General features: G+C 47.6%; 2 protein-coding genes across 2 annotated transcripts; both read right to left on the bottom strand.

Annotated features, from left to right (window-relative positions):
• Positions 1-544: 544 nt before the first annotated feature.
• On the bottom strand, positions 545-10941 carry DOK3 (docking protein 3). Its single transcript, XM_063120998.1, has 5 exons — positions 10857-10941; positions 7512-7793; positions 5602-5692; positions 3033-3205; positions 545-1685 (listed from the first exon to the last, which is right to left on the bottom strand). The coding sequence occupies exons 1-5, from the start codon at positions 10911-10913 to the stop codon at positions 864-866; spliced, it is 1425 nt and encodes a 474-aa protein (XP_062977068.1). The 5' UTR covers positions 10914-10941; the 3' UTR covers positions 545-863.
• Positions 10561-25818, bottom strand: DDX41 (DEAD-box helicase 41). The gene is made up of 17 exons (XM_063120995.1): positions 25765-25818; positions 25499-25633; positions 23909-24068; positions 23272-23346; positions 22877-22937; positions 21331-21467; positions 20724-20796; positions 18079-18232; positions 17780-17916; positions 16967-17129; positions 15727-15858; positions 15287-15358; positions 14928-15024; positions 13939-14088; positions 13226-13297; positions 12749-12859; positions 10561-11899 (listed from the first exon to the last, which is right to left on the bottom strand). Exons 1-17 carry the CDS (start codon positions 25786-25788, stop codon positions 11763-11765), a joined length of 1890 nt encoding a protein of 629 aa, XP_062977065.1. The 5' UTR covers positions 25789-25818; the 3' UTR covers positions 10561-11762.
• Positions 25819-26208: the final 390 nt, after the last annotated feature.

Raw genomic sequence — 26208 nt, 5'->3', positions numbered from 1 at the left:
ATCAATATATCATGTAAAAAAAGGGTGAGATCCCCTAGCTGGGATCTCAAATAGATACAAATAAATATATGAAGCTGCCTTAGGTCAAGTCAGACCATTGGCCTGTTTAGCCCAGTACAAATATATGACAGACCTTTAGCTTATTTGGCCCAGTACAACTCTATGAAGCTGCCTAGTCCAGGTCAGACTATTGAACTATTTTACCCAGTATTTAACTAGCAGTGGTTCTCCAAGGTCTGGCACAGAGGTTTACCCCATGTCTGATACTAGAGCTCCTTTAATCTGGAGGTGGAAACTGGGACCTGGTATTCCATCACTGAGCTACAGTCCTCAGTATATGTGCAAAGTACCGAGGGGATTGTTGTGGAAAGAATACTCCAACACAGCAGTAGGGAGACTTGTCCATAAAGCAGGACTGGGTAATTTCTGGACCTCCAGATGTTTTGACCTACAACTCCCATCAGCCCTTGCCAGCACAGCCAATGCTGAAATACTATGCTAATTACAGACCAGAGTCCAGATGAACCAAGACTACAGTCAAGAATCCAAGAAACACTATTTATTGAGACACAGAAGAAAAACAAAAGCCCAAAACACATTCTTTTGGTTTTCCAGGTTCCTTGATACTCACAGAAGTGGTTAGGAGAGTAATTGTCATTCCCACCTCTTCAGTACCTAGGACTGGCTCCATGGAGTAGAGTGGGCCAAGCTGGCATCTACAGCCACCATTCATCTGATTTGACAGGTTGCGTTTTCAGGTCACAAAGATTCTCCCTGTCATGACGATAGAGGACATGAGGAGATGGAGATGATGGAGGAGGAGAGGGGGAATTCCAGGCCCTGGGGCAGCTGGAGAGGTCCCATTATGACTTGTCCATTGGACCCGTGTTCTTGCTGGCCGTCTTAGCGCCTCCTCCGTCCCGGCTTAGCATGGAGACCAGTTTGTGTTTGAAAGCACCAGCCCCTCTTATCTTGGGCTTGGCATTCCCCTCGCCTCCACTCACTGCCTCTTGGCAATCCAGCATGCAAGGAGGGCACTGGCTCTCCGGACAGGAGTCAGCCCCTGCACTGGGATTAAGACTTGGGTGGCTACTTGAGCGTTTCGCCGCTACAGGACTGTTGCCATAGATGGGTTGCAGCTCAGTGTTGTTGCTTCTGCTATCTTCAGGGGAGTCTCTGTAACTGAAGCCGAGAGACTGCGAACAAAGGGGGTGCTTCTCCAGAGCACGCAAGTTCTCATAGAGATGGTCGGAGAGTGGTTCTCCCTGCTCCTTGGGCTCTGCCTCCATCTTGTCACTGGGCTGGAAGAGCGGGAAGCTCTTGCCAATGGAAGCATAGATGATGGGTGTTTCAGGAGACTCCGTCTCTGGGGAAACTGAGCGGCCGTCGCTCACAGGCAGCACTGGGAAGCCTTTTTCCACAGTTCCCTTTGGGGTCCTGGCATATAGAGGCTGCATTTCCTCCTGGCTCTCCAGACCAGTGGGCCACGACCAGGGTCCTCCTTTCTGCACAGAGTCTTGGGCTGAGCAAACCCCAGTTTTCTTATCTCTCTCCAGAAGAACATTTTTTTGGTGCTCTATGGCAGCTGACACAGCTTTACAGATCTCTGTGGCCCGTACCGTGTTAAAAGTAAAGAGGCCTTCTCCTGAATCACAGCGGCGCCCTGCCTCAAAGGAGAACACAGTCTGGGGAGGAGAAGAAGAAATACAAAGGTAATCTCTTAGGGGAAGGGTCTTTGCTACCATGAACAGCTCTATTCAAGTTTCCTCAATAGCATCTACGACAGCATGCACATCCTTTTCAGCCCAGAGGTTTGCATTCATACAGGCTTGGGGGGTTGGGGTCCCTGGACAGGCACACGCGCAGACACAGAAATACTGCCCCCCAACAATCCTGATACAGATTTCTCTTTCCTCTCTGCAATCTACCAATAGTTTTGATACTGCTGCCACTGAAACTCAGCAGTGCACGGTGAGGTTGCAGCTTCCTGGGGTGTTCCGGAGCATTGAAATTATTCCCTGGAGCCCCAAGAGTTGCTCACCCCAGTTTTAACCAGAGACAGCATTCTCTGTCCTTGAACTATGGTCCTTTTGCACCTCAAACATGCAAAACTTGCATTCAGCAACTGAGCTATTGGGCCTTACGCATGGAGTAGTTCTACCTGGATCTAATCAGTTCATGGTGAAAGTCCAAGGGCAGGCGGATACACTAACCACCAGTATTGTCAATCAAAAGAGTGGGAGAATTACTTGCTAGGGAGAACTTAACTCTCATATCCTAATGACTGGGTAGTGGTGGGGAAACCAGGGATGTCCGTCACTGGGATATCCTGCCCTTTTAGGGCTCTGCTCACTTTTGTGAACTGAGCAGCACAGTTTCCCCAAATTCCATGGGATTTTAATGTAATTGATCTTGGGCTCAGCCATAATGTGCGCAAATAGAAAGTTGCATGAATTTGGGCCACAAATTGGCACAAATGGCAGCTGAAATTTGCATAATCAGCACAAATTGCAGCCATAATTTACATAAATTCAAAAACACTGGAAATTTGCCAGATGGCCCAACTTGCTGCAGGCCAAGTCAAGCCAGCTGGCAGAAGGCAGAATGGAGTCCAGGGGGCCAAGCTAATGAATGCTCATTAAGCTCCACTCTCCAGCCAGATTCCTCTGACATCCCATGGGGAAATGGGAAAAGTGAGTACTTCAACTCCTAAGCCAATTCAACAAGACCAAAAGAAACCAAAAAGGGATGATGTGGGAGAATTTAGCAAAGAATGTTCCTCTTCCCTAGCAAGTGCCGGTGCGTCTCCTTCACACTGCAAGAAGCAGCAATGGAAAGGTAACATAGAGATCCCTGCTGACCCTGTGTAGATCTGAGTAGCCTGCAACTTGCCTGCAGGCTCAAGGGGTGGACCAGGACCTGCTAGCACTGTCAGTTGGGAGTCAAGGGCCCCCTCTGCCATCAGGCTGCACTGGACTAAACCTCGTGCAGCAGCTGTTCTGCAGCCACCAGAAGAGGAAGCTACTGCCTACCTTTTCCTGGCCAAATCTTCGGAGGAAGGCGTAAGGCCAGCTATAGAGGACATGTTCAGACTGCGCGTCCTTCAGCACCAGCTGCTCAAGTAAAGGCGCCATCAGGTAATTCCCTTTCAGCTGACATCTGGAAGATGCCTCTGTCGGGAACACTGTGACTGGGAACTCGTGTACTGTTGAGAAAAAGATATTGCAAGGAGTCACCAAATCTCTCCAGAAGCACAGATGTTCTCAAAGGGGTTGGGTTCTCCCTACGGCTCTACATACCCTGGGCTTTAAACACCCACCCACACCCACACCCACACCCACACCCTTCACCACTTGGCACCAGTGAAATTCTGCACCAATGTGTACAGGATGCAGGAATCAAGAGTACATAAATTGGAACAAATGCACTTATTTTGTAAAATGCATCCTGCTGTCTCAGTCACAGCAGAGGGCAAGTTGATATGCAGAAGCCTGAAGCTCCATTGGAAAACTTGTTCTGAAGGGGATCCCATATTTTTGCTGTACTTTTGTAGCTCTGGCTATTATTTTGTCCTGTGTGACTCTTTGAACCAAATCCCCAGCTCCCCCCACATATACTCCTTGTTCATCTGAGATGGTTGTTTGAGCCAATTGGTTTAATTTCACCGAGATAGCTTTGGACCACTTTCTACACCCCGAGCACAGGCTATCCTATTTTCTTTGTGAAATGTGCAGTGGCTAGGACATGTGCCTTATTTTAGAACTGCCCTGTTCCTTCGAACAACTATCCTCCTGTTCCATAAAAGTCTCACAGAACATCCACTTGTGCCTATGAATTCACATCCTTCGAAAGGCGATTCCCATCTTACAGGAAGAGACATGGTTCTTAATAAAAGTATTAGTTCATTCCTTTTTCTTTCTTTTTTTAGCAAAATATTTGTGTCCTTCTGGTCAAAGTGCTTTGCCTCCTGTTGTCCCATTGTTAGTGGGCTTCTGTCTCTTACCGAAATCAAGCTGTTGAGACAGATGTGAAACACCTTCTAAGATTGGTGTCAAGCCTCATCTCAGGCGAGCAGGGCAAGTCCAGCTATTAGAATGTTGAACTTGGAGACCTAGTTTCAAATCCTTAGCAGAGCTAGGATTAAAGCCCTACATGGTTTGGGTCCAGGCTACCTGCGGGATCGCCTTCTCCCGTACAATCCGCCCTGCACACTCAGGTCCTCTGGGAAGAATTTACTCCAGCCAACAAAAACAACTATATGCTGACAACTATTACCCAGAGGACCTTTTCTTCTGCCGTTCCCAGTTTGTGGAATGGCTTGCCGGGAGAGATTTGTCAACTTACCAGTCTTCCAGAATTTAAGAAAGCCATAAAGACTGATCTCTTCCGGCAGGCCTACCCAGCTGAATTTTAAGATGCCTTTTTTAATGGTGTGCTGCTTTTAATGATGCACTGGTTTTAAATGTTTGAATTAGTTTTATGTACTTTATGGTGTTTTTATTTGTGTTGTATCCCGCCTCGATCCAGAGGGAGAGGCGGGTAATATATTATTATTATTATTATTATTATTATTATTATTATTATTATTATTATTATTATTATTATTATTTCACTCCTGGATAGGGGCATGGCAATCTCTCCCCACCCAAGCTCAGATGGAACAGGGCCAGCCCTACCATTAGGCAAAGTGAGGTAGCTGCCTCAGGCAGCAGATGCTGGGGGAAGGGGCAGTAGGAGCAAGTTGTTGGAGAGGCCTGCACCCCCTAAGCGAGCACACCGCCCTGAGATCTTAGTGACATAGGGCGGGATATAAATATTTTAAATAAATAAATAAATAGCATACTGCCCTCAGTTGTGATGGATGATACTGTCCTTACGCCAGTATTGAAATAAGGCTCAATGGCCAATCTTGTCAGCTTTTGTATATGGAACAGGGTGCAGGTACTATCCTGTCCTTCACCTCAGCCAGCAGGTTTTGGAGTGCCAGTAAAGCAGAGGTGCAAAATGTGCAGCCTGTGGGCTGTAAGAGCTTCCACAAACCCTGTCTGGGCTGCCCCCGAGACCCCCCAGCATATGCTGCTGCCCCAGAAAGAGGGAGGGATGCTCTAGGAACAGGCTCTATGCTTTCTGCCATAGAAGTCTCATTCCTAGAGCTTGCCTGGAGTGTCCCAAGAAGTAATGCTCTGGTAATTTATCAGATGGTTTATTTTGTGTGTCATACATGAATTGTGTGTTAATGTACATGTGCGGCTCACCCCCAACATCCCAGCAGACATCCAACATCTGGGGGATCCCTGCTATTTAGTATTTCCTTCTACAGCAAAGCTCTCACAAGGTGGCCACTCTTCCGTCAGCTGCTAGTTTCACCTAAAGTTGGGCCACATGAAACTAGCATCACACCCTTGATGCCCAGGCTCACTCCAGGGCAGGATCTACACTACTGCTGATAATGGTTTATAATGGTTATGACAACTGTTCAGGCCCAGGACACATTACATATACCATTTTCATAATGTTTTTAAAGTGTTACATCCTGCTTGGTGTAGATCGGGCCCATGTCCTTCACCCCAACCCTTGGTCTATTAGTAATAATACACATACTTTCCTGCCAGGATGAGTAGATGGCATTCTCCTCCATGAGGGGCTGTGGACTGGGAGTGTTTCCAGGTGTGCTGGCTAGGACAGGTGTCTTCTGCGTGCACCAGAGCAAGGAGAAGATGAAATCAAGGAGAGCATTTCTACCAATATATTCACCAACTCATTCTCCATTCTTACATGCTGGTAAAATACATTTATTCACATTGCAAACATTATTCTTACTAGGAACTAAAACCACCATTCCTTCCATTTAACTCCAACACACACACACACTTGCTTCTCTTCGGCTGTGTTCAGACATCACGCTAACCCACCGTAGGCCATGTTTCAGAGTGATCCACCATGGGTTCACATGTTGTGGGGGGTTCCCCTCCATGATGGATACTTTAGCGACCCTGTACAGTAGGGATAACATGCTTTGAGATGGGGTCCCGTGTCATATGGTGGGAACAGCACCTTTAAATCCAGACTTTCCATGGAAAAAACACAGTGACCATGGAGGTGGTCAACCTAGAGCGTCTGGAACTTCCAGTGATGCTCTAGGCAGTGTGGCTGGAATCACTATGGTCACCATTGTATGGATGGAGTAGCCAACATGGCCTGATTCCTGCCATTGTGGCCATTGGGATAAGCAGCAGCAGGAGAATAGGTATTTACCTTCAGAGTGGGGGTGGTAAGTCAACCACGGCATGCCACGTAGTTCCCCGTTGTATGAGATGTGTGCATGTCATGATTCTACCCTCCCCCCCACTTGCAGCATAATTCCCCTACACACACATACACACACACTGTGACCATGTGAATAGGGCCTTTGTCTCTTGTGTTTTAAGACTACAAGCCTGCAGGACAGGAATCTGGATAATTTTTATTTTTTAAGGTGGTGAATTGTAGATGCTATATAAATAATACTTCCCCACATGATTTGCTTTCTCTCAGCCTCAGTTTTACCATCAGTAAGGTTACCATCACTAACAGAGTGCCCTTACTGTGCAATGAACATCACCATTTTTTATTATCTTGTTTGTCATGCAACAACCTTGGAAACTAGGTAGCTGTTATCTCCATTTTACATGGTAATAGAAAGAAATTACAAAGAGCCAGAGTTAATTAAAAGAGAGAGAGAGATTGTAAAACCTTTTTTGTACTTTAAGCCTGAATTCCTGTGATTCTTACTTGGAAATAAGTCCCATTAAAATCACTGGGGCTAACTTCTGAATAACATGGTTTGGGGAACTGGTATAAATGAGGCCATGCCCAGAACGTCCAGCGCTTCATCACTTATCTGGGTTCCCAGATGAAATTATTCTTTAAGATTTTTGCAAGCGCATAGAAATATTTATATTCAGAACCAAACTGAGAAGATACATCTACTTAAAACATTTTCTACAGAGTGGCTTTTTAACTACATGGCAAGAGTAGGAAAGAGTTACTCTGAACAACCCAACAAAAACTTAATGGGTTCTCAAGGTCTCTTCTTCATGAAGCATGGTTAACAAGCCACCCTGCAGAAAATGTCCTGGGTTCCGACAATACATTAACCCATGGTTCAAGAACAACCCACACTCAATCACTGAGGGTGGGTTAGTGTGTTGTGCAAACTGAGTCAAAAAGTGGGCAGGAAACATCAGCCATCATAGTCTAATCCAGGACTTTTCCACAAAGTGCCAGGAGGAGCCCCTGGGATAACAGGAAACCTAGAATCATAGACTTTTAGAGATGGAAAGACCTTTGAGGTCATCTAGTCCAACCCCGTTCATTGCAGGAATCTTACAGCTGGAGAAAGCAGCAGCATTTGAGTTTGCCTCCCTCCCTCATCACATCTTGTATGGCTGACTTGTGAGCATGAGGAATCATCCGTGGTTCAATGAGGCGCAGGGCTCTCTTATTACATGAAGGGATTACTAGGTCAGTACCTGAAAAGCCAGTTGGCAGATACATTCTATCCAGTCGTCTGGTTGATCTGCTGCCAGCAAGCAGCTGCGCTCCATCATGCACAAGTAGAAGGGGCCCGTCTCCTTGGGGGAGCTGTGGTCCCCAGCCCGTTCCACAGAGACACAGTTTGAGAGACGGATCACCTTGCGCTCCCCCTTCCGCAGGGTGGCCTTCTCCGCTGAGACACCTTCAAAGTACTCGAGCCGTGCAACGCCGGAGGGGCTGTCAGGAAAGAGCTGGGCCCACACTTTCCGCCAGGACTTCTGCGATCGGACGCAAAGGGTGACAGCATCCAATCAGGCACATGCACAGTGGTGAACAAACAGTCTGGGAAACAAATTCACCCTGGAAAATTTGTGCTCAGGCAGCAGCAATAGGAAAGGAGCTCATTTAATATTTTCATGGAAGCATTCTTACCAAAATGAACTAGTTACCCAGATTGAAATGTGGTTACCCTGAGGTCGAACTGTCCCATAGACTATGTGTCAAGAGTAGGAAGAAGTCTATGGAATCAAAGAAGACAAAGGTACGTTTGGGGGTTGTTCCAAGGCCCCTCTGAGGCATTTACTCAATATAAGCAATGGTTCTACATAAATTGCAAGATGAAGACAATGATGATATCCTATACTTTTCTCTCTTGCAAGGAACCCAAGGTGGCTTACATGGTCCTCTTCTGCTCCATGTAATCCTCAAAGCAACCCTGTGAGGTGGGTTAGGCTGCAAGTCAGTGACCGGACCAGTGTCACCCAGTGAGTTTCATGGCCAAGTGGGAACTAGAACTCAAATCTCCTGAGTCCCAATCCAACACTCTAACCATTAACACCACACTGGCTTTCACAGCACCTGGTATCTGGCACAGCATGTAGCATCTTTGTCTCAAGTCAATACTTTTCCCTTTCTTTTTTAAAAACATGTTCCTAACCCTCAGGGGTGTCATCCAGGAAAGCCTGGAAATGTGTGGGCAGTATCTGGAGCAATCCCCAGCAGACCAGAAGGACAAATGCAAAACCAGAACCAAGGAACAGCTTTAGGCTACCTTGGCTACTATTTGCCAGCCCTCATCTCTTCTAGCTCACCTAACACCAATCTCAGCCCCCTTCAATTCCTTTTCAAGACATTCCCACTTATTTCACCACTGGAATTGAGCAGCAGGCTAAGTGAAGTACAATAAGCAAATCCTCCAATTGCACAAGTTGGATGTCTACTGTGGGTCCACAAAGATGTTCACCAGGTTGCCAGTGAGGATGAGAAATTTAATTCTTGAGAACTGCAGGAGAAACCCCTATGGTGCATAGACCATAGGTTAACAAATGTTTTTAACAGCCGGGAGGTAGGGTGTGCTTTTTCCAAAAGAAGCGTTGTCTTTGGACACAGCCTCTGTGTCACGGATTGGAGGGATTGTTATAAGTCAGCCTTATATTTTATATGTGATTTTAATATTTATATGTGAACCGCTTAGGGATTTTATTATATTCAGCGGTATATAAATCTCACAAATAAATAATAATAAATAAACCTGGTTCCCTCCAGATGTTTTGGACTACAACTCCCAGCATTCCTGATCATTAGCCATGCTAAATGGAGCTGATGGGAATTGAAGTCCAAAACATTTGGAGGGCACCAGGTTTATTTATTATTATTTATTTGTGAGATTTATATACCACTGAATATAATAAAATCCCCAAGTGGTTTTTTGCTTCTTCACCAGTACAGGGAATGTAAGAAAGGCCTGGAGATATTAAGAGCAGAGGGTCTCAGTGACTCCCAATCTACTCCAGACAAATGCTGCTTGTCAGCTCCCCCTCTTCACAGCAGTGTCTATTTCACACAGAGGGAAGGAAGATCCCTTCCCAGCCCCCAAGAGGTTAACTGCAGACAACATCCTCTTCCATAAAGTCAGGTTTGCTGACTAGTCCGTAATAAAAACAAGACAGGAGATCAGCAGTAGAGCCTGACCCCTTGACAGCCTAGTATATATCAGCTACAAACACTTTCAATCTCAGTCACTAGGAGCCATTTGCCAAACACCAAGCCACAAGCAGGGACGAGAAGGCGTTTTGGAACCCATTTGTGTGACAGGGACTGAGCGTGCAAGCTGTGGGCTAGAAAGTCCCCAGTCTGTCTCCCCTTGCTTGCTAGGTAGCCTTGGCATTATGGGGATAAGAGCACCGGCTTACTGTACAGGGTTGCTGCCACACATGCTGAAGGAACGTTAAGTGGAGCCCATCCCCAAACTTTCAATGAATGCAAAAATATCGTTAGGACACCCTTTCGGCGTGGTTCGCGTCACTTGACATTTGCTGGCCGTGGGTCCCAAGGCAGGTGACTGAAAATGAGAGAAGCACCGAACCATTTCATCACAGTGATCACGCCATATCCGCTCCACCTGGGCAGGCACCAGCCTGAGCTCTGGCGCTACAGCCAATTCCACCCTTGGGGAGGCTGAGACTTCGTCTGCGTTAGCTGGCGTGGCATGTGCAGTGATGCAGTTGATAAAGAGAGAGGAGGAAAGAGTGAGAGATCCAAATCAGTCCTCAGCCCCAAGAGATAGCACGGAACAACATGGCCGTCTCCGTCAAGCAAGTCCCTTGCTGCCAGCACCGGGCTAAAAGCACCTCAGTCCTCCAGAGTCCTCCTGCAGCAGGACAAAGACCAGACTCTGGGGTTCCCACATTCGGAGGAAGAACCCAATTGAGCTAGCCACCGGCCTGTAGTTGTTAACATCCTCCGGGTCCAGGTTAGGCTTCTTCAGGAGTGGTCTAATTGCCGCCTCTTTTAAAGAGGCCGGCACCACTCCCTCTCTCAAGGAGGCATTTACAACCTCCTGGACCCAGCCGGCGATCCCCTCCTTATTTGATGTAATGAGCCACGAGGGGCAAGGGTCAAGCACACAGGTGGTCGACCGGACTTGGCCAAGCACCTTGTCCACATCCTCGGGCCTCACTAATTGAAACTCATCCAATAAAACTGAACCGGATGCATATTCTGCATCCAAACACAGACACACACAGGCTCTTCAAGTACACCCCTTAATTCATACAGCAACTCGTTTTCATTTGGATTTATTTACATTTCAGAGACAGCGTAACATTCTGCTGTAAACTCACAATTCAGTAATATCATAAAGCAGGAGGCTGGCAAACAGAGACCAGGTCATCGCAGCCATTACAGGCTCCATCTTGTATTACAGACAGCATCCCTCCGCCCCTAGAGACGGCATGGCAGATGCTAGGAGCCTGCGCCTCTGAATGTGACGAGGCTCACAAAAGCCACTGAATCCATCTCCCCACCCACCCCCCTCCCCCAAATCAGACATCCCCATTTACCTTCCCAAATTTGGGATGCTGGACATAGAGAATCCCCTCTTTCACAGGGTGCTCCATAGAGGAGGCTCCGAACAGGCAACCCAAGAGGAGCGAGGAAAAGAGGAGACCATAAGCTGTTGCGGCTGTCGCAGGAATGAGTCAGTATGTACGATAGCGCTGGTGACTTCCTCTGCCCGCCAACTTCCTCTTTGGGGCCTGCATGCACATAGGGAGTTACAACAGGCAGACGAGTCCCAGGAGACACAGACCGTCCCAGGGGACTTTTGACTCAATGAGCATTGGTGGGGTAAACAGAAGTCTCGTCCTGCAGCTGCAGAAGTTGCGCTGGAGCAGGACTGCTGGAGGCGTGCAACATGGCTGGGAACGGGCACACACGGGACGGGGATACATGAAACCTCAGAAGGGTTATTGGAGCTGGCGAACGTAGCAGCAAATCTCTGACTATCCACCAGTCCCTGCCTACTCTTCAGGGTCACTGGCTGAGGAGCACAGGGCTTGCCCAACACTGCATGACAACAGTCGCTGATGAAATGGACTATTGCATCATTGGCCTGCCGTTTTCAAGGAAGAAGGGCTGAACAGCTGAAAATAAACAGTAGGTTGTACCCATATACATCCCACCAAGTGATTGCTGGAAAGTAGCAGAAGGCACCCTATCATCTGCATCTCCCAATCCTCAGGAGTTTGGGAGATCTCTTCATTCTGGGGTAGGATCTACAATTGCTACAGAAGTAACAACAGGCTCCTAAAAGGGGAAAGGTCCACTCTTATCTTATTTCTCAGTCCAGCTGACAACAGTCTCCCCAGTAAGTTATAGCAGAAGTGGCATTTGAGAAGAGCTGCCCATCCAGGGCAGAAAGGTCCGTCCCTTTGCTTGGCTGTGGCTAGCCAAAAGGCAGGGAGCACTTAGAAGTCCATGGAGCTGTGGGCCAGGTAGTCCTTGCGCCCGATGTTGCTGACTTGCTTGGTCTGCATGGCTTCCAGCTTGGGGCAGTCCGTGATACGATGGCCCAGGCCTCCACAGAAGGCACAGCCCCGCTCTCCTGGAAGAGAAAAGGGGGGAGAATCAGCCAGAGGGCAGGTCTTCCAACTGGTGCACAACATGGGGAGGGGGAGGGGGGTGAGAGGAGCAGGGAGATATTTCTATGCAGCACTCAGATATAGTCTAGGGCAGGGGCATTCAAACTTTGGCCCACCTGAGAGTCAAATCCGTCTCTCTGGGACGTTTTCCAGATGGGCCTGCCCCTTCACTATGCCCCACCTTTCCTACAATAGCCACACCTCCTTCCCTGTGCCCCACCTCCATTCCCCCAGCCACCACTCCTTTGGTGGCCCCCTGGCTTTTGTGCAGTTTTCTCCCCCGTTCTAAAAGGTTGAAATGCCTCCCCTATGGCTTAATGAACGGCACCAAGAGCTTTTGCTAAAAGATGCTGGCATTTTCGGACCAGACCCTTTGGCCTTCAGCCCCCGTTCACCACTGGAATGCAGCCCTCAAGAGATTCTCCAAAAACGAATTTGACCCGTGGGGTGAAAGAGGCTTGACAGCCCTGGTCTAGGGGGCACGAAGCACTCACTATGCCTAGGCCAGGCAGCCAGGAATTTGACTTTTAAAACTTTCACCATTGTCAGAGGCATGGAATACACCCAGCCTTGGCTCAGGTTTACTGTCCGTTTGGTGGCCCTTTGAGCCTCCCCTCCTTGAGACCACTAGCTGGATACTGCCCTTCATGACTTCTGATGAACTATGACCAGAATTTCTTCCCAGAGGCCTTTGCCCAATCCATCCTTGGTTGAGGTTGAGCTGCCTCTCCAGTGAAGCCACCCCACCCTTCTCGACAGTCTTAAACAGAATGGCTGCCTCCCATCCCGCTCCACCTGAATCAGCCACTGACCTCCAATATCCAACATGGATTCATCTCCACAGTGAAGCACTTGCAGCACCGGTGGCACCTTCTGCTTGGCCTCCAGCAGCAGCGCCTTCAGGTCCATGAGCACGGACTCATCTAGAGAGCGAGAGGCGAGTTGGAACAGACACAGGACAGCTTCTCAGACAAGGCACCAGGAAGCAGGCTGAGGCACCTACTCACACGTGCGTGGGCACTTTCCATAAGGAAGGCACTCACAATAGAGCCGAGCCACCCACAGGCCATATCCTGGCTCCCTAGAGGATTCTATTTTCAGCAGTGACTCATAAGACTCTCCGGCAGACTTTGCAGCCGCCGCCGCCACCGCCGCCGCCTCCCCCATGACTCCCCCGCCCTCAAAAGGTACTAAGGTTCAGCCCTGTCCGCACGGGTCACGAGTTACACATCCTTTACACCCCCGCACAGCCCACCCGACTTCCACAGCAGTCCCTCTCGGTTCCTCACCACAGGCCTTGTTGATGAAGGTGGTGGCAATGCCAGTATTCCCAGAGCGGCCTGTACGCCCAATTCGGTGAACTGGAAAAGACAGAGAAAAAGGGCAACACCAAAGTCAGACAACACAACAAGAGAGGGAGAAGTTGGTAGCTGCTCCCTATCCTATCCTCTGAGGGGCGTCCGTTCTCATTTAGCCCACTGCATCTCAGGCCTCGTACGAGGCATAGACATGTGCTGCAGAAGAACCGAGTCGAGCTTTTTCCACGCAAAAGGTTTTTTTGAATATGGCTTCGTGTAAGAACCTAAGAAGAGCCCTGCTGGATCAGACCAAGGGTCCACTTAGTCCAGCATTCTGTTCAGACATGGCCGACCAGCACCCCACGAGAAAACCACAAGCAAGACATGAGTGCAACAGCACCCTTCCACCCATGTTCCCCAGCCACCGGCGCACATAGGCTTACTGCCTCCGATACTCGAGGTAGCACGTAGCCATTGACAGCCTCCTCTTCCAGGAATTTGTCCAACCCCCTTTTCAAGCCATCCAAATGGGTGGCCATCACGACATCTTGTGGTAGGGAATTCCATAGCTTAACGATGTGTTGGGTGAAGGAGTATTTCCTTTCATCTGTCCTGGAGCTCCCTCTCGGGAGAAGCTCTTCACACATGCAAAGATCCTAGCGGCTGCCAAAGCCCTCTGGGCCAAGCTAGCCTCTCTTGCATACCATAGTTTTCTATCTCCTCGGGCATGTCGTAGTTGATGACATGCTGGATGGCTGGGAAGTCCAAGCCTTTGGAGGCAACGTCGGTGGCAACGAGAACATCCTTCTTGCCATCCCGGAAGGCCTCAATGGCCTTAGTCCGCTCCTCTTGGTCTGCAAGATGAAACAAAGCATTAGCAGCAGCAGCAGCAGCAGCAGCAGCAGCAGGGTTTCCCCTCAACCGTAATCCAAAGACTACAAGAGTTTCCATTCTCTGCTAAGAATTAGTCACAACCCCAAGACAAAAGGCCCATTGTCCCCACAGACACATAGATGAAGTGCCAGAGTGAACAGCTCCACGGGCCTCTCAACCCCATCTCTTGTTTCCGATGGTGACACCTCTAATGTGCAAGGAAGGCGGGGGAAAAACTTGTGAAGCTGGCTGATGTGGGATATTGTTTCACCCAGGAAAGCTGCTTCTTAACAGGGTAAAAAAAGAAAAGCAGGAAGGGTTTGAGTCCAGTTAAATAGCATTAACTATGCTTCAAGACCAGGAATGTGGGGCAAATTCTCCACTGGAGAGAAGCCCAAGCACAATGCCTGTAGCTTTTCACCAAACGTTCGGTTCCACATCCATGATCACATCAGCATAGTCAGTGAAATCTGCACCGCTTAGGACGACTTCCTAGCTCCAAAAGCCATCTCACTGTTTGCACTGAGCATGGATGGGATCCGATCTAGATCTAACCTTTGACATCCTTCACACCTTCTGGATGCATATTCCATAACCTAATGGAAGATTTGCCTTCTGGTCAGTTTGGAACCGATTATTTTTCCATTTAACTGGATAGCTCCATATACTAATGAAGAGGAAAAACAAGGTCTAAGCACGGCAAGTTGTTGGATCTGTTACACACCCATTCTTTTTGTTTCTGCAGTTTGTTACACGTTTGTGGCCTAGACATGCTCTCCCTGAATAAAAAGAGTGCATTCAAATCAAGACTTACACTAACCTTTTCCACCATGTATAGCTACAGCCTCCACCCCCTTGAGTAAGAGGTATTCGTGGATTGCGTCCACATCTGCTTTCTTCTCAGCAAAAATAAGAACCTTCCAAAGAAAAGTGAAGATACCAATATATAATCACTGTCCTAATGGAACATACATCAATCCCTAAATCTAAGCAGGGCCCACCCCCAGTTTCAGAACCAGGATGCAACACCAAATGCCGGACCGGCCACTTTGTAGTGGGTCTAAAATCTCCAGCTTGAGAAGAAAACCAGTCAGTCCTGGCTCAGGCAGGTTTCTTTTTATATGAGGAAGTCAAAACAGTGAGACTCTGGGGCTGACCACAGGTTGGGTTTTCACTCACAGGAGGTGGGGTCTTCTGTAGACACTCAAGTAAATACACCATCTTGGCTTCCTCCTTGACATACTCCACTTCCTAGATACAACCAAAGAGAAACGGTGAGAGTCAAAAGATAGCAGTGCTTTCAGTGTGACAAAGGCAGTGGGGTGGAAGTAGAAGACAGCGCAAGCTAAATTATCAGGGCTCAGAAGAGGGCAGGGCAGCGTTGGGTTTGAAAAAGGGAAATTTAGGGTCAAATCCCCAAGCCAGATGTTGTTGGACTCCAACTCCCATCAACCCCAGCCAGCATGATTTTGGTCAAGTTAATGTTTAATCTACTTAGTAAAGTTGTTATTAGTTGAGAAAGAACTACAGGTGAAAACATGTCATCAACATTTGGGCTACCTTAAGGTGGCCACAGACATAATCAGGCCAAGGAAGGGCTCTATGAGCCAGTGATGTACCTGTATGACATCCAAGCTGGCAGCTCCTGCACGTCCCACATTGATGGTGATGGGTTTCACAAGAGCACTCTTGGCAAAGTTCTGGATCTTCTTGGGCATGGTGGCACTGAAGAGAAGGGTCTGTCTTTGGCCCTAAGGGGGGGAAAAGACCCAGACTGGGAGGTGGGCAACTAGGGACATCCAATTCAAAGAGGCCACAACAGCAAGAATTCTGCTGCTAAACAGTCTCTGGAATCACTAGGAAATGGGCTGCTGAAATTGTATGCATAAGACAGGCTCACCATCTTATGAGCATTTTGCAAGTCTGAAAATGGAACTACTTTTATATTGGGGAAAGAATTCAACATGCTGAGAATCTCAGCTTTCACTTCCAAAAAGGGACATTCCTAGCTCTCATGGCTGCAAAGACAGGTTTAAAAGGCATAGGCATTCCCTGGCAAAATCTCAGGTACTGAAGGGCAGGAAAGGGAGACTCACCAGTATTTATTTATCTATTACATTTTTATCAGGAGAAGGGCGTGCATAGTCCCTTCCCCTTCCCCATGACTAGCAGAAGCAGAGCAAAAGATGCAAAAAAGCGTATGCAAGCTTTACTCAATGTGCACAATTTTTAGGAGGTCACGGGATTTGGCTTTTCTTGACAGAATGTGCCTGTCACCTTACAGCAGAGTAGGCACATCCCGAATATAACCAACCAATCAACTGCACTGCAACAAGCAGCATACAGAACGCAAGGGGAGAAAGATGGGCTCATAAGATAAATAGGTGTTAGCAATAAGTTATTTATTTGGGCAGAAGCACTATTCCCCATCCAGTGCTTAGGGCATCAAATTTGCCTAGAGTTCCCACAACCTAAGCTGGACATCTTTCCCCCTAAGGTATAAGGACAGATTTTGGTTACTTAGCAGTAAGGGAGCGGCAAAAGCACCCTCCTCTTCCTTAGAACTCGCCTGCGTGTTCCAGGGCAGGACCCTGGCTCTGAAAACAAGTCTCAGCTCAAATAAAGTCCTGCCTCCAGCACCAGCCTGCACATTTTCATCTAAACAAAGAGAACGTTGCTGTTGCCAGAAACAAGAGTCCAGAGCAAGGAAAAAGTTCAAGCAAGCCAGAGGAGCGCAGCCTGCCCTGCTGAGAGAGCGCACTGGCCATGCCTGCCTCAGAAAGGGGAAAGGAACAGAATTGTACAAGTGGCCGTACTCATTGGGATGAAATCTGGAGCACAGCCTGCTCTGCCTGGTACCTTGAAGTAAGAGAAGATGGTGCGGATGTCTCCCTCAAAGCCCATGTCAATCATCCTGTCAGCTTCATCCAGTGCCAGGTAGCGGCAGACGTCCAGGCTGACCATCTTTTTCTGCAAGAGATCCATCAGCCGGCCTGGGGTGGCCACCATCATGTGCACACCGCTGTGGGAACAGAAGGAGTCACATCCGTCATGGGCCCTATTCTAGGAACATTCCCGTGAATAACGAGCAGGAGTATGGTTAGTCCCCTTGGAAGAATCTATATCCTGCTGCCTCCTCGGATTTAAAACCTCTTCCCTCTGCCAGGACAGAATAGAACTTTGGCAGCCTTAAAGAATGGTTTGACCGAGTAATTGCTCATGTGAATGTGGCCATGGTTCCAGAACTACTGCTTTACCAGAGAAGACAGCAAGGCGGTGACCCAGAGTAACTCACAACAGTCAGTAGGACTGCCAGATCAAGTTATTTTTTAAAAGGGGAACTTGGGACTTGCAGTGCCTGAAAATAAGAGTCATCCACAATGGAACAACGAAGTCCTGAAATAAGCAAATGCGATCACATCGTCATAGCGCAGCCTTCCCTAAACCGGTGCCCTTGTTCTGGACTTCCACTCCCAACAGCTCCAGCCAGCATGGCCAGTTACCAGGAATGCTGGAAGTTGGAGGGCAGTGGGTTGGGCAAGGCAGCCATATGGGGATTGAAACAAAGGGTAAGCAACTGATAAAGGTAAGGGACTGAACACAGAAACAGCCACAGAAAAGCAAAGCAGCAGCTCCAAGCCAGACTGACTTTGCCCCCAATGCTGGCCTTACTGCTTGATGGTCTCCATCTGCTCCTTGACAGACATGCCTCCAATGCAAAGGGCGCAGCGCAGGGCAGGCATCCCGTCCTCGTGCAGCAGGCGGCAGTAATACTCGAGAATGCCGTGAGTCTGGCGAGCCAATTCCCTCTGCAGAAATAAAGAGCCCCTTAGCCAGCATCTACAACCCTAGCTGTGTACTCCTGACAGCTTTGCTATTCTTCGCCACAATCACTTCGCCCAACCCCGCTCCCACTATCCAAGCATGCGCACGAAGTTAGTTAAGCATCGCACAGAGGCCAGGGGACATACCGAGGGGCAGATGATGAGCCCATATGGCCCTTCTCTCTTGGAAAACGGCAGCCTCTTCTCCTGCTCCAGGCAGAACATGATCACAGGGAGGGTGAACACAAGGGTCTTGCCCGAGCCGGTGAACGCAATGCCGATCATGTCTCTGCCAGAAAGGCTATGGGAAAATAGAAGAAGCAAGTAGAGGGCAGCTGTTCAGGCTGGAAGGAATGGGGTTACAACAGGAAGGCTATAGGGGGCCTGTTCAGATGACACGCTAAGCCATGGTTAGGCCGCTAACTTCAGCTGGTACAGAGTGCAACTCCTTAGATGCTTGCAAGAGTCAAGCAGTCAGAAGGTAAAGCTACATATTTGTTTCCAGGCACAATTCAAAGTATTGGTAATGTTCTTTAAAGCCCTAGGTGGTTTGGGAACAGGTGATTTGAAAGACTGCCTTCAAGTGAACCTCTCCAGGTCTTGAGATTGGCCTCACCATCAAGATCTATTACACAGGTGGGTATCAAAGGCAAGGCCCTTCTGGAAGTGGTCCCATGCTTGCGGAATTCCTTCCCTAGGGTGATATGTATGGCCCCTACTCTACTGGCTTTCAAATGGTCCCTGAAAACCCGTTCATTTCAAATTTCTTTTTAATGTACAGCACTCTCTGGCTTGATTCAGATGACACTCTGGGCTTTGGGGTTAGCTTAACCATGTTTAGCTGTGGTTAATGCTCACCACATGCGGAATGTTTGCAGACAACACTTTTAACCCTTTTGTGATTAAGTTTTCTTTAACCACATGCTAACCACAAAGTGGTTAGTGGAGCACCCTGTATCCCAGCAGCTCTGCTAGGAGCCCTGGCAGTTATGGGTGTCATTTTATTGCAGGCACCAATGAAATCAGCAATGACATGCATGCATCGCCCCATTTAGTGAGCAGTTCCTTTGCTTTCTGCATCGCCATGCCTGCTATACCTCTACAGTCATCACAGGGCAGGCAGAAGCCTTTCGAGATGGCTGTGCTAGCTGCGTCATCGGGCAGCGCCGCCACAGTAATTAGAACCTGAGGGGTGTAATGGCGCTTCAACGAGGTAGGAGAAATGGATGCTTCGTATGGGGAAATTGCAAGTGGGGATTTAAAAAGCTCTACTGTAAGCGTGCTCTAGTAAGAGCAAAAATCGCTCCAAAAAACTAATGTGAAACACAAAATGGCAGCTGCAGCAAGCGTACCAATCAGCAGTCCAGAGCAGCCATAGAGCCCACTGGCTAGAGCGGCCCTGCCTAGTTAGGCAACTCTGTACTGGAAGCTCTATGCCTTAACCATGCCCCCTTAACCACAGATACGTGTCAGACAACACTTTAAGCCATGGTTAGTGCCGCTAAGCATGTTGCACAACATGGTTAGTGAGCCTAACCACAATGTGGTTAACAGGGCAGATGGTTAGGGAAAACATGTGCCAGACGACACCGTAAACCATGGTTAAAAATTCCGTTAACAGTTTTGTGGTTAAGCAGCATGGTTTAGTGTGTCGTCTGAACGGGGCCTATATTGTTTTAACTGCCACCACTGGGATGTCTTAATGTATACTGCAATTTGATGGATCTCTAATGTGTTATGTATAATGATCTGATGAAAAGCTGCCTTGATAGGCAGTACTTTTATGTATTTAAAGTATTTTTACCCCGCTCTTCAGTTGAGATGTCTTCCAGAGTGGCCTATTAGGCTGCCTTGAGGCCCAATATTGGGCAAAAGGCGGGATTCAAATAATGAATTTGGCTTCCAATTCACTCCAGAATCCAATATAAACTTCTCCTGCTGACCTTCAAAGCTTTTCACGGTCTAGCTCCTGCCTATCTCTCCTCTCTCATCTCACACTATTCCCCCGCTCGTGCTCTCCGCTCCTCTGATGCCATGCTTCTCGCCTGCCCAAGGACCTCCACTTCCCTTACTCGGCTTCGTCCTTTTTCTTCTGCTGCCCCTTACGCCTGGAACGCTCTTCCAGAACACTTGAGAACTACCAACTCAATCACAGCTTTTAAAACTCAGCTAAAAACTTTTCTTTTCCCTATAGCTTTTAAATATCGAGTTTGTTCTGTCTCTATACTGTTAGCCTCACCCTACCCGGTGCCTGTTTACACTTCCCTGTGCCTGTTTGCATTCTCTTTCCCTCCTTACTGTTTACTACAACTTTATTAGATTGTAAGCCTATGCGGCAGGGTCTTGCTATTTACTGTGTTATCTGTACAGCACCATGTACATTGATGGTGCTATATAAATAAATAATAATAATGATGATGATGATGATGATGATGATGATTAGAAGAAAAGACACTCCTTGCCATCGCAGTGACAAGTTTCAGGGGAGCGGCTGTTGTTAGTTTCTTGCAGCAAGGAGTCCTGTCACATCTTTAAAAACCCCAACCCTACAGATTTATTGCGGCATAAACTTTTGTGGTCCAGAAGTCCACTTCTTATGAAATAGGCTCCAGAGCACAAAAAGCTTATCATAATAAATCTGGAAGACATTAAGGTGCCACAGGAGTCGCTATGGCTTTACCCTGGCAGTATATTAGGGGGAGCTGGGAGCATGATTAGTGTAAAAAGTCAGACCATTGACACAGAAGGGTAGTGTCCAAGTCATATCGGAGAGACTATCTTGCAGCACTCACATGGTGGGAATTCCCTGAATCTGGATGGGGGTTGGTTGCTGGATCCCCTTCTTCTTCAGGCCTCGTAGGATTGCTGCAAAAAGGGTTGCGCACAGGTTAGTGTCAGAAGCGCGGACTAGAAGCAAGCGATCTCCTGCCATACTCCTAGAACAAGCATGTGGACAAATGGGAGCACTTTCTGCACTTATTTTTAGCACTCGGATACATAGATCCCAGTACAACGTTCGCACAAGTCAGGCCAAGTATAACAGTACATACATGCACTCTTAGCTACTTCTCTCTACCAAAAACATGCAAGTGATGGTGGGCAAAGGAAATAGTTTCCCCAGTCACAATAATTTAGGATGGGGAAGTGGCATAACACATCCATCTACAACTAATGCGCGATGTAATCAGTGTATGTTTTGGATCTGGCTACGTGTATCCGGAGTATAAAAGGTACTTCAAGAAGCAGCCCTTGGATTATGCGAGTCCGGCAGAGAGAGAAGTTAGAGACCTTTAAGCCCTGACCTCTAAGCTCAAAGTATAACAGATTCCTTAACTCTCCCATGTGAAACAGAGCTCTGCAAGCATTTATTTTCCTTAAATCACCACCACAGCCACCTACCTGCTGGGAACTTCATCTCTTTGAAGCTTTTGATAGGGGGTGGAATACCTTCCCCTTCCACGAGGATGTGGTATTTCTTACGCACACGGTCGTGCCGTGCCTCTGACATAGCCAGGATGTACCGGGGAACCTTCCAGCTGGCAAGAGAACATAAGGGAAATATCAGCAGTGAACAAGAACACTAGGCTGAGGCTACTTGCACTGAAATCAAATACAGCCGTCAGCCAGGGAGAGCTGTGTCTGTACCGCACCCCACCCGCCTCAACACAATCCGTAAAAGGTGATTCCAACAACGCTACTGAGACTGCATGGGCTACTCACTGAGAAGGAAGTTAGCATATCCATTAGCACAGGGGTGGGCTTGCAGGATCTACTTTTTCACTAGAACCCTGAAGTCCATCAACTGGAACCAAATGCAAAATAGTGGCTCATAGATGTGGACACAGAATTTCAGAAAAAAAGGTGCCTCTGAGCACATGCTCAGCCCAAGAACTTGATTTCACCCCCCACCCCAAATTGGAGCTTGCACACAGCAAGCTTTCATGTCAGTACCCTAGTTTAGGTAGGAAAAAAATGCCTTTTTGTTATCACTATTGTTAAACCACTGGAAGTTAGAATCTCTTGCAAATCACCTGTAGATCCCAATCTACCTACTCCTGCCCTCATCTCCATCTCCAGCTTTGGCAGTTACAAAATAAAGTAACAGAACTGCTATCCACAAAAGCCTTGATTTTTTAAAATAAAATGACACAAGTGTCCGCTTCACTTAGCTGAAGAATATGTATAAAGATTTGCAGTTTTCAATGCAACGGTGATTCCAAAGTGTGGATTGAAAGCTCAAGCAATATGAAAGACACCCCCCTTTTTAAAATGAGATTCCTTTAACCCATTTAACTTTTTGGTATAAATGTTTCCAAAAGGGTTGATAAAATTTCATGATGCAATGCTAATAAAACTGTGACCTAACAAGAGTTTTAGCATCCATAATCAGAATACGAAATACAACACAAAATGTATCCTCCCCTTATTCATATTATATTAAATTGCTGCAAGATCTTGAGTGCAACGACAAATCATTCCCATTTAGCCTTCATTCTTCCTCATGCTGAAAGGCTATCAGGCTAAGGGGCTGTCAGTTCTATTAAAGGATAATGAAGATATCTGTTTTCATACTAAGCCAATATTGGCAGATTATAAGTATAATCATTTTGTAAAGCAACATGAAGATTCCTCAGAGATATCAACTGCCTGCCTAATCCTTTACTCTCTCCTTCCATGTAAGCATCATGACTATTATAGTCCATGTTATGCATGGTACAGCAGTCTACATAACCACCCCTAGTCTGACAAAGTTAAGAAAGAAAAAAGTCCACACACAAGCATCAATAGTTTCAAGACAAAGTCTAGGCTAGGGATTCACAGCATACAGGTCAGTCCTTCTCCTTGGGATTCTTAACAAGAAAAGAATCCGGGGCACATGTCTCCAGAAGAGCGTTGCATAAGCCAGAATATCATTTAAATTGTACTGATGACATGTGAGCGCTACCTGGTTTTAATGGGATCGTCGTATGTGATGCCCTTTGCCATTTCCTTCACAGACATCAGAGCTGCGTGAGAGAAAGACAAGAATCAGTGAACCTTTTACAAGTCCAAGAAACATGTGATATCGTCACCAATGAGAGAAAGGGCAAGGGATGTACAGGGGATTACTGAGTCCTGTGAGGCATTGATCTCATTTGTGATAACAAGAAGAGCCAGGAGGCCCTGGGTTCTATGGCACGGCTTGCGCTTATGTGATTAATTGTAGCTGTAGCACTTTCATCCTCCTCTACATCATCATCATTTCTGCCCAGTAATGGGCATCATTTCTGCCCATTTCTGCCCATCATTTCTGCCCAGGTCCATAAAAGAGTTTTTGGAGAATATTTTCTTGCCACTCACCTCGCCCTTCTGCCACACTCTCTAGGATTTTCTCCTCTTCCTTAAGCTGCTTCTCTTTAGCTGACTCTTTCCGTGCTGGGGAGAGTAACAAAGCAATTAGTTGCACCACTTAAAGGAGGGACCTTTTCCGGGCCAAGGGCTGATGTGGCTCCGGGCATGAAAACTGGGGCTATATGTCAGCAGTGGGCAGGATCACATTCCAAAGTGGGTGGGGCAACCCACTTGTAGCATGGGCTCCCCCATGTGAATGCCCAGATCCCATTCACAAACAACACACACAAAATTCCATTTTTATACAGAACACTCTTCTCTACTCCCAAAAATGCCACTCTACACAGCATTTTGGGTTTCAAAAAGCCTTCACTGACACCAATGGAGCCTTTTAAAAAGCCTGATTGACACACAGGACGCAATTTTTGAGTGAGTGTTGCAGCATTTACAAAGAGGAGGATTAACCTAAATGCAGCATGGTGAGTTGGGCAGCAGGGATTTTTTTATTTACCTCCAATCAGCTGCTGATCTGAGATAAGAGATTTTCCCTGCCTGGGAAGCACCAGAGGGTCCTGGGAAATAAACTGGTGAGCCAACAGGGAAGTTCACATCCATCTATAAATCAATCTACGCTTCCCAACTCTACCTTCTGCCTTCTCCTTGAGGTGTTGGTGCTGATCCAGGAGGCTGACGTTGGATTGTGGACCCAGGGGGATGTCGTCTTCATCACCATGATACTCACTGCCGCTATAACTTTGTTCATCCTCCAATACCCCCTTGCGGCGTGTCTGCAGCAACTTTTGTAGCTGAATGTACAGAAGATTTAGTCAAGAGCTTAGGATCAACCACTGAGACTGAGGCCTTAACTCCCTCCCCGCCCCTAAAATAAGCCTCTCTCATTTCCTTCAGGACCCTCCTCAAGTTTTCAACCCTCAGCTGATGGGACTTGAACTTCAATAACACCTGGAGAGCCACAGATTCTCACTCCAGTTGTATTAGGCATTTAGCACAACTCTAGAAACCTAGACTACGTTTTATCAGGGGTGGGGAGGCTCCATTTAGGAACACTATTTTTTTTTTATCAACACCAGTGGTTGGCAGTGGGACACTTCAGTAACAATTAAGAGCATCAAAAAGGATATAGGATCAAAGAGCATCAAAAAGGATGCCCGATTACGGAATGCTCTTCCCAGCAAGGTCCGCCTGACGTTAACTTTGCCATCTTTCCAGCAGCAGGTTAAGACTTTCCTCCATTCCCAGATATTTGACAGCATATGATAAGTTTTTTTTAACAGGCCCAGGGATTTTTATTGATGTGCAAAATTGTTCTATATTTTGCATGCTAATAGTTTTATGTTGCATTTTTAAGTCTCTGGCTACTGGCAATATAGAAATGTAATAAATGAAATGAAATATATGGAGTTCCTTGTCCTCAGCTTTGAGTAATCTGAGTCTGTTCCTACACAGGCCAGATCAGATGCGTGACACCTCTCCTTTTGTTTCGGAAATCTACCACTAGCAAGGAACAGGTCGAAGCTCAGGGCCAACACAAAGCCAAAAAGAGAAGGGCACCGGAGAAGTCTTCAGGCTGCAATCCTTAGGCGTCACCTCCCAATCAAATTAATTATTATTATTATTTATTGCATTTGTACACCGCACCATAGCTGAAGCTCTCTGGGCAGTTTACATAAAATTAAGACATTTAAAAACAATATTCAAAAATTAAAAACCACAAAAACATACAATATACACATACATTTAAACTGCTATAACAACTTAAAAAAACTATTAATCTAAAAAACACACAACCAGACCCAGGCTCATCACATATTGCTAAATGCCTGGGAGAAGAAAAAAGTCTTGAGCTGGCACCAAATAATAACAACAACAACAACAACAATTTATTTCTTACCCGCCTCTCCCTTTGGATTGAGGCGGGGAACAACATTAGAACAGGAATTAATACATCTTAAAAATATAACTATGTTGGGCAGGCCTTGTCAGGGAGAGTGGTGGCCCCCCAACTTCCACAGTTGGGGGGCCACCACAGAGAAGACCCTCTCTCTTGTTGCCGGCCTCCGAGCTTCCCTTGGCGTAGGCATCCGGAGGAGGACCTTAGATGTTAAATGTAGTGTTCGGGTAGGGGCCTTGTTTCCTTAGGAAACAAACATGCCTAGGATCGGGCCGCAGAGCAGGCAAGGGAGGCAGTGGCAACCACCACCCCTGTTTTCTTTACCATCTGCTGCTTGCGCTGCTTGACGGGCACGTAAGGCTCATAGCCGTCGACCTCGTCCTCGTCGTCCTCCTCCTCCATCTCCTCTTTTCCGGACAGGCCTGACGCCTCCGATTCCGATTCTGCTTCACGATGCCTCTGCGGGGATTAAGAGATCCGAGTCACTCATCCAGAGCGGGGAGATGCTGCCTTCTCCAGGCCCGGGTGGGCGTCTCACGTTAGTACCTCACGGGGGGGAACGAGCGCGTACTTGTGGGATTCCGCCTTACCTTCCTGCCGTTTCCGACCTCCATGTTTCCACTCGCTCTGCCTCTCCCCGCGTGACAAACTCGCACGTAGCCAATGAGAGGAAGCAGAACAGCCAGGTGCTAGGACGTGGGCCGGGCAAGGCCTCAGTCGCTTAGCAACGGTAACCACGCCCACCCGCCGCGCTTTCGGGGCAGGAGGGGTGTACGCAAGACGGGAAGCGGCGAAGGGCAAACTTCGCGGAAAGGCGGAGCGGAAGCGGACCTGTCTGCGGGTTACACGGGGCCAATGACCTCGCCAGCGCCGCCGCGCGAAGGCGTCTGTTTGCTCGTGAGCTTGTACCCGTGATTCGACTTTCCGGCTGTGCTAGTAGGTCGTTGTGAGAAGCGAACGAAGCGGTTCTTCTCTGCCGTAGGCGGCATCTTAACTGGGGGCGGGCGGGGGATAAGCTCCATGCAGTGCAGCTT

This window comes from Elgaria multicarinata, chromosome 3 (assembly GCF_023053635.1).
Source record: "Elgaria multicarinata webbii isolate HBS135686 ecotype San Diego chromosome 3, rElgMul1.1.pri, whole genome shotgun sequence".
Lineage (NCBI taxonomy): Eukaryota > Metazoa > Chordata > Lepidosauria > Squamata > Anguidae > Elgaria > Elgaria multicarinata.
The sequence above is the reverse complement of the archived record's forward strand: the minus strand, read 5'-3'. Positions and strand labels throughout refer to the sequence as shown.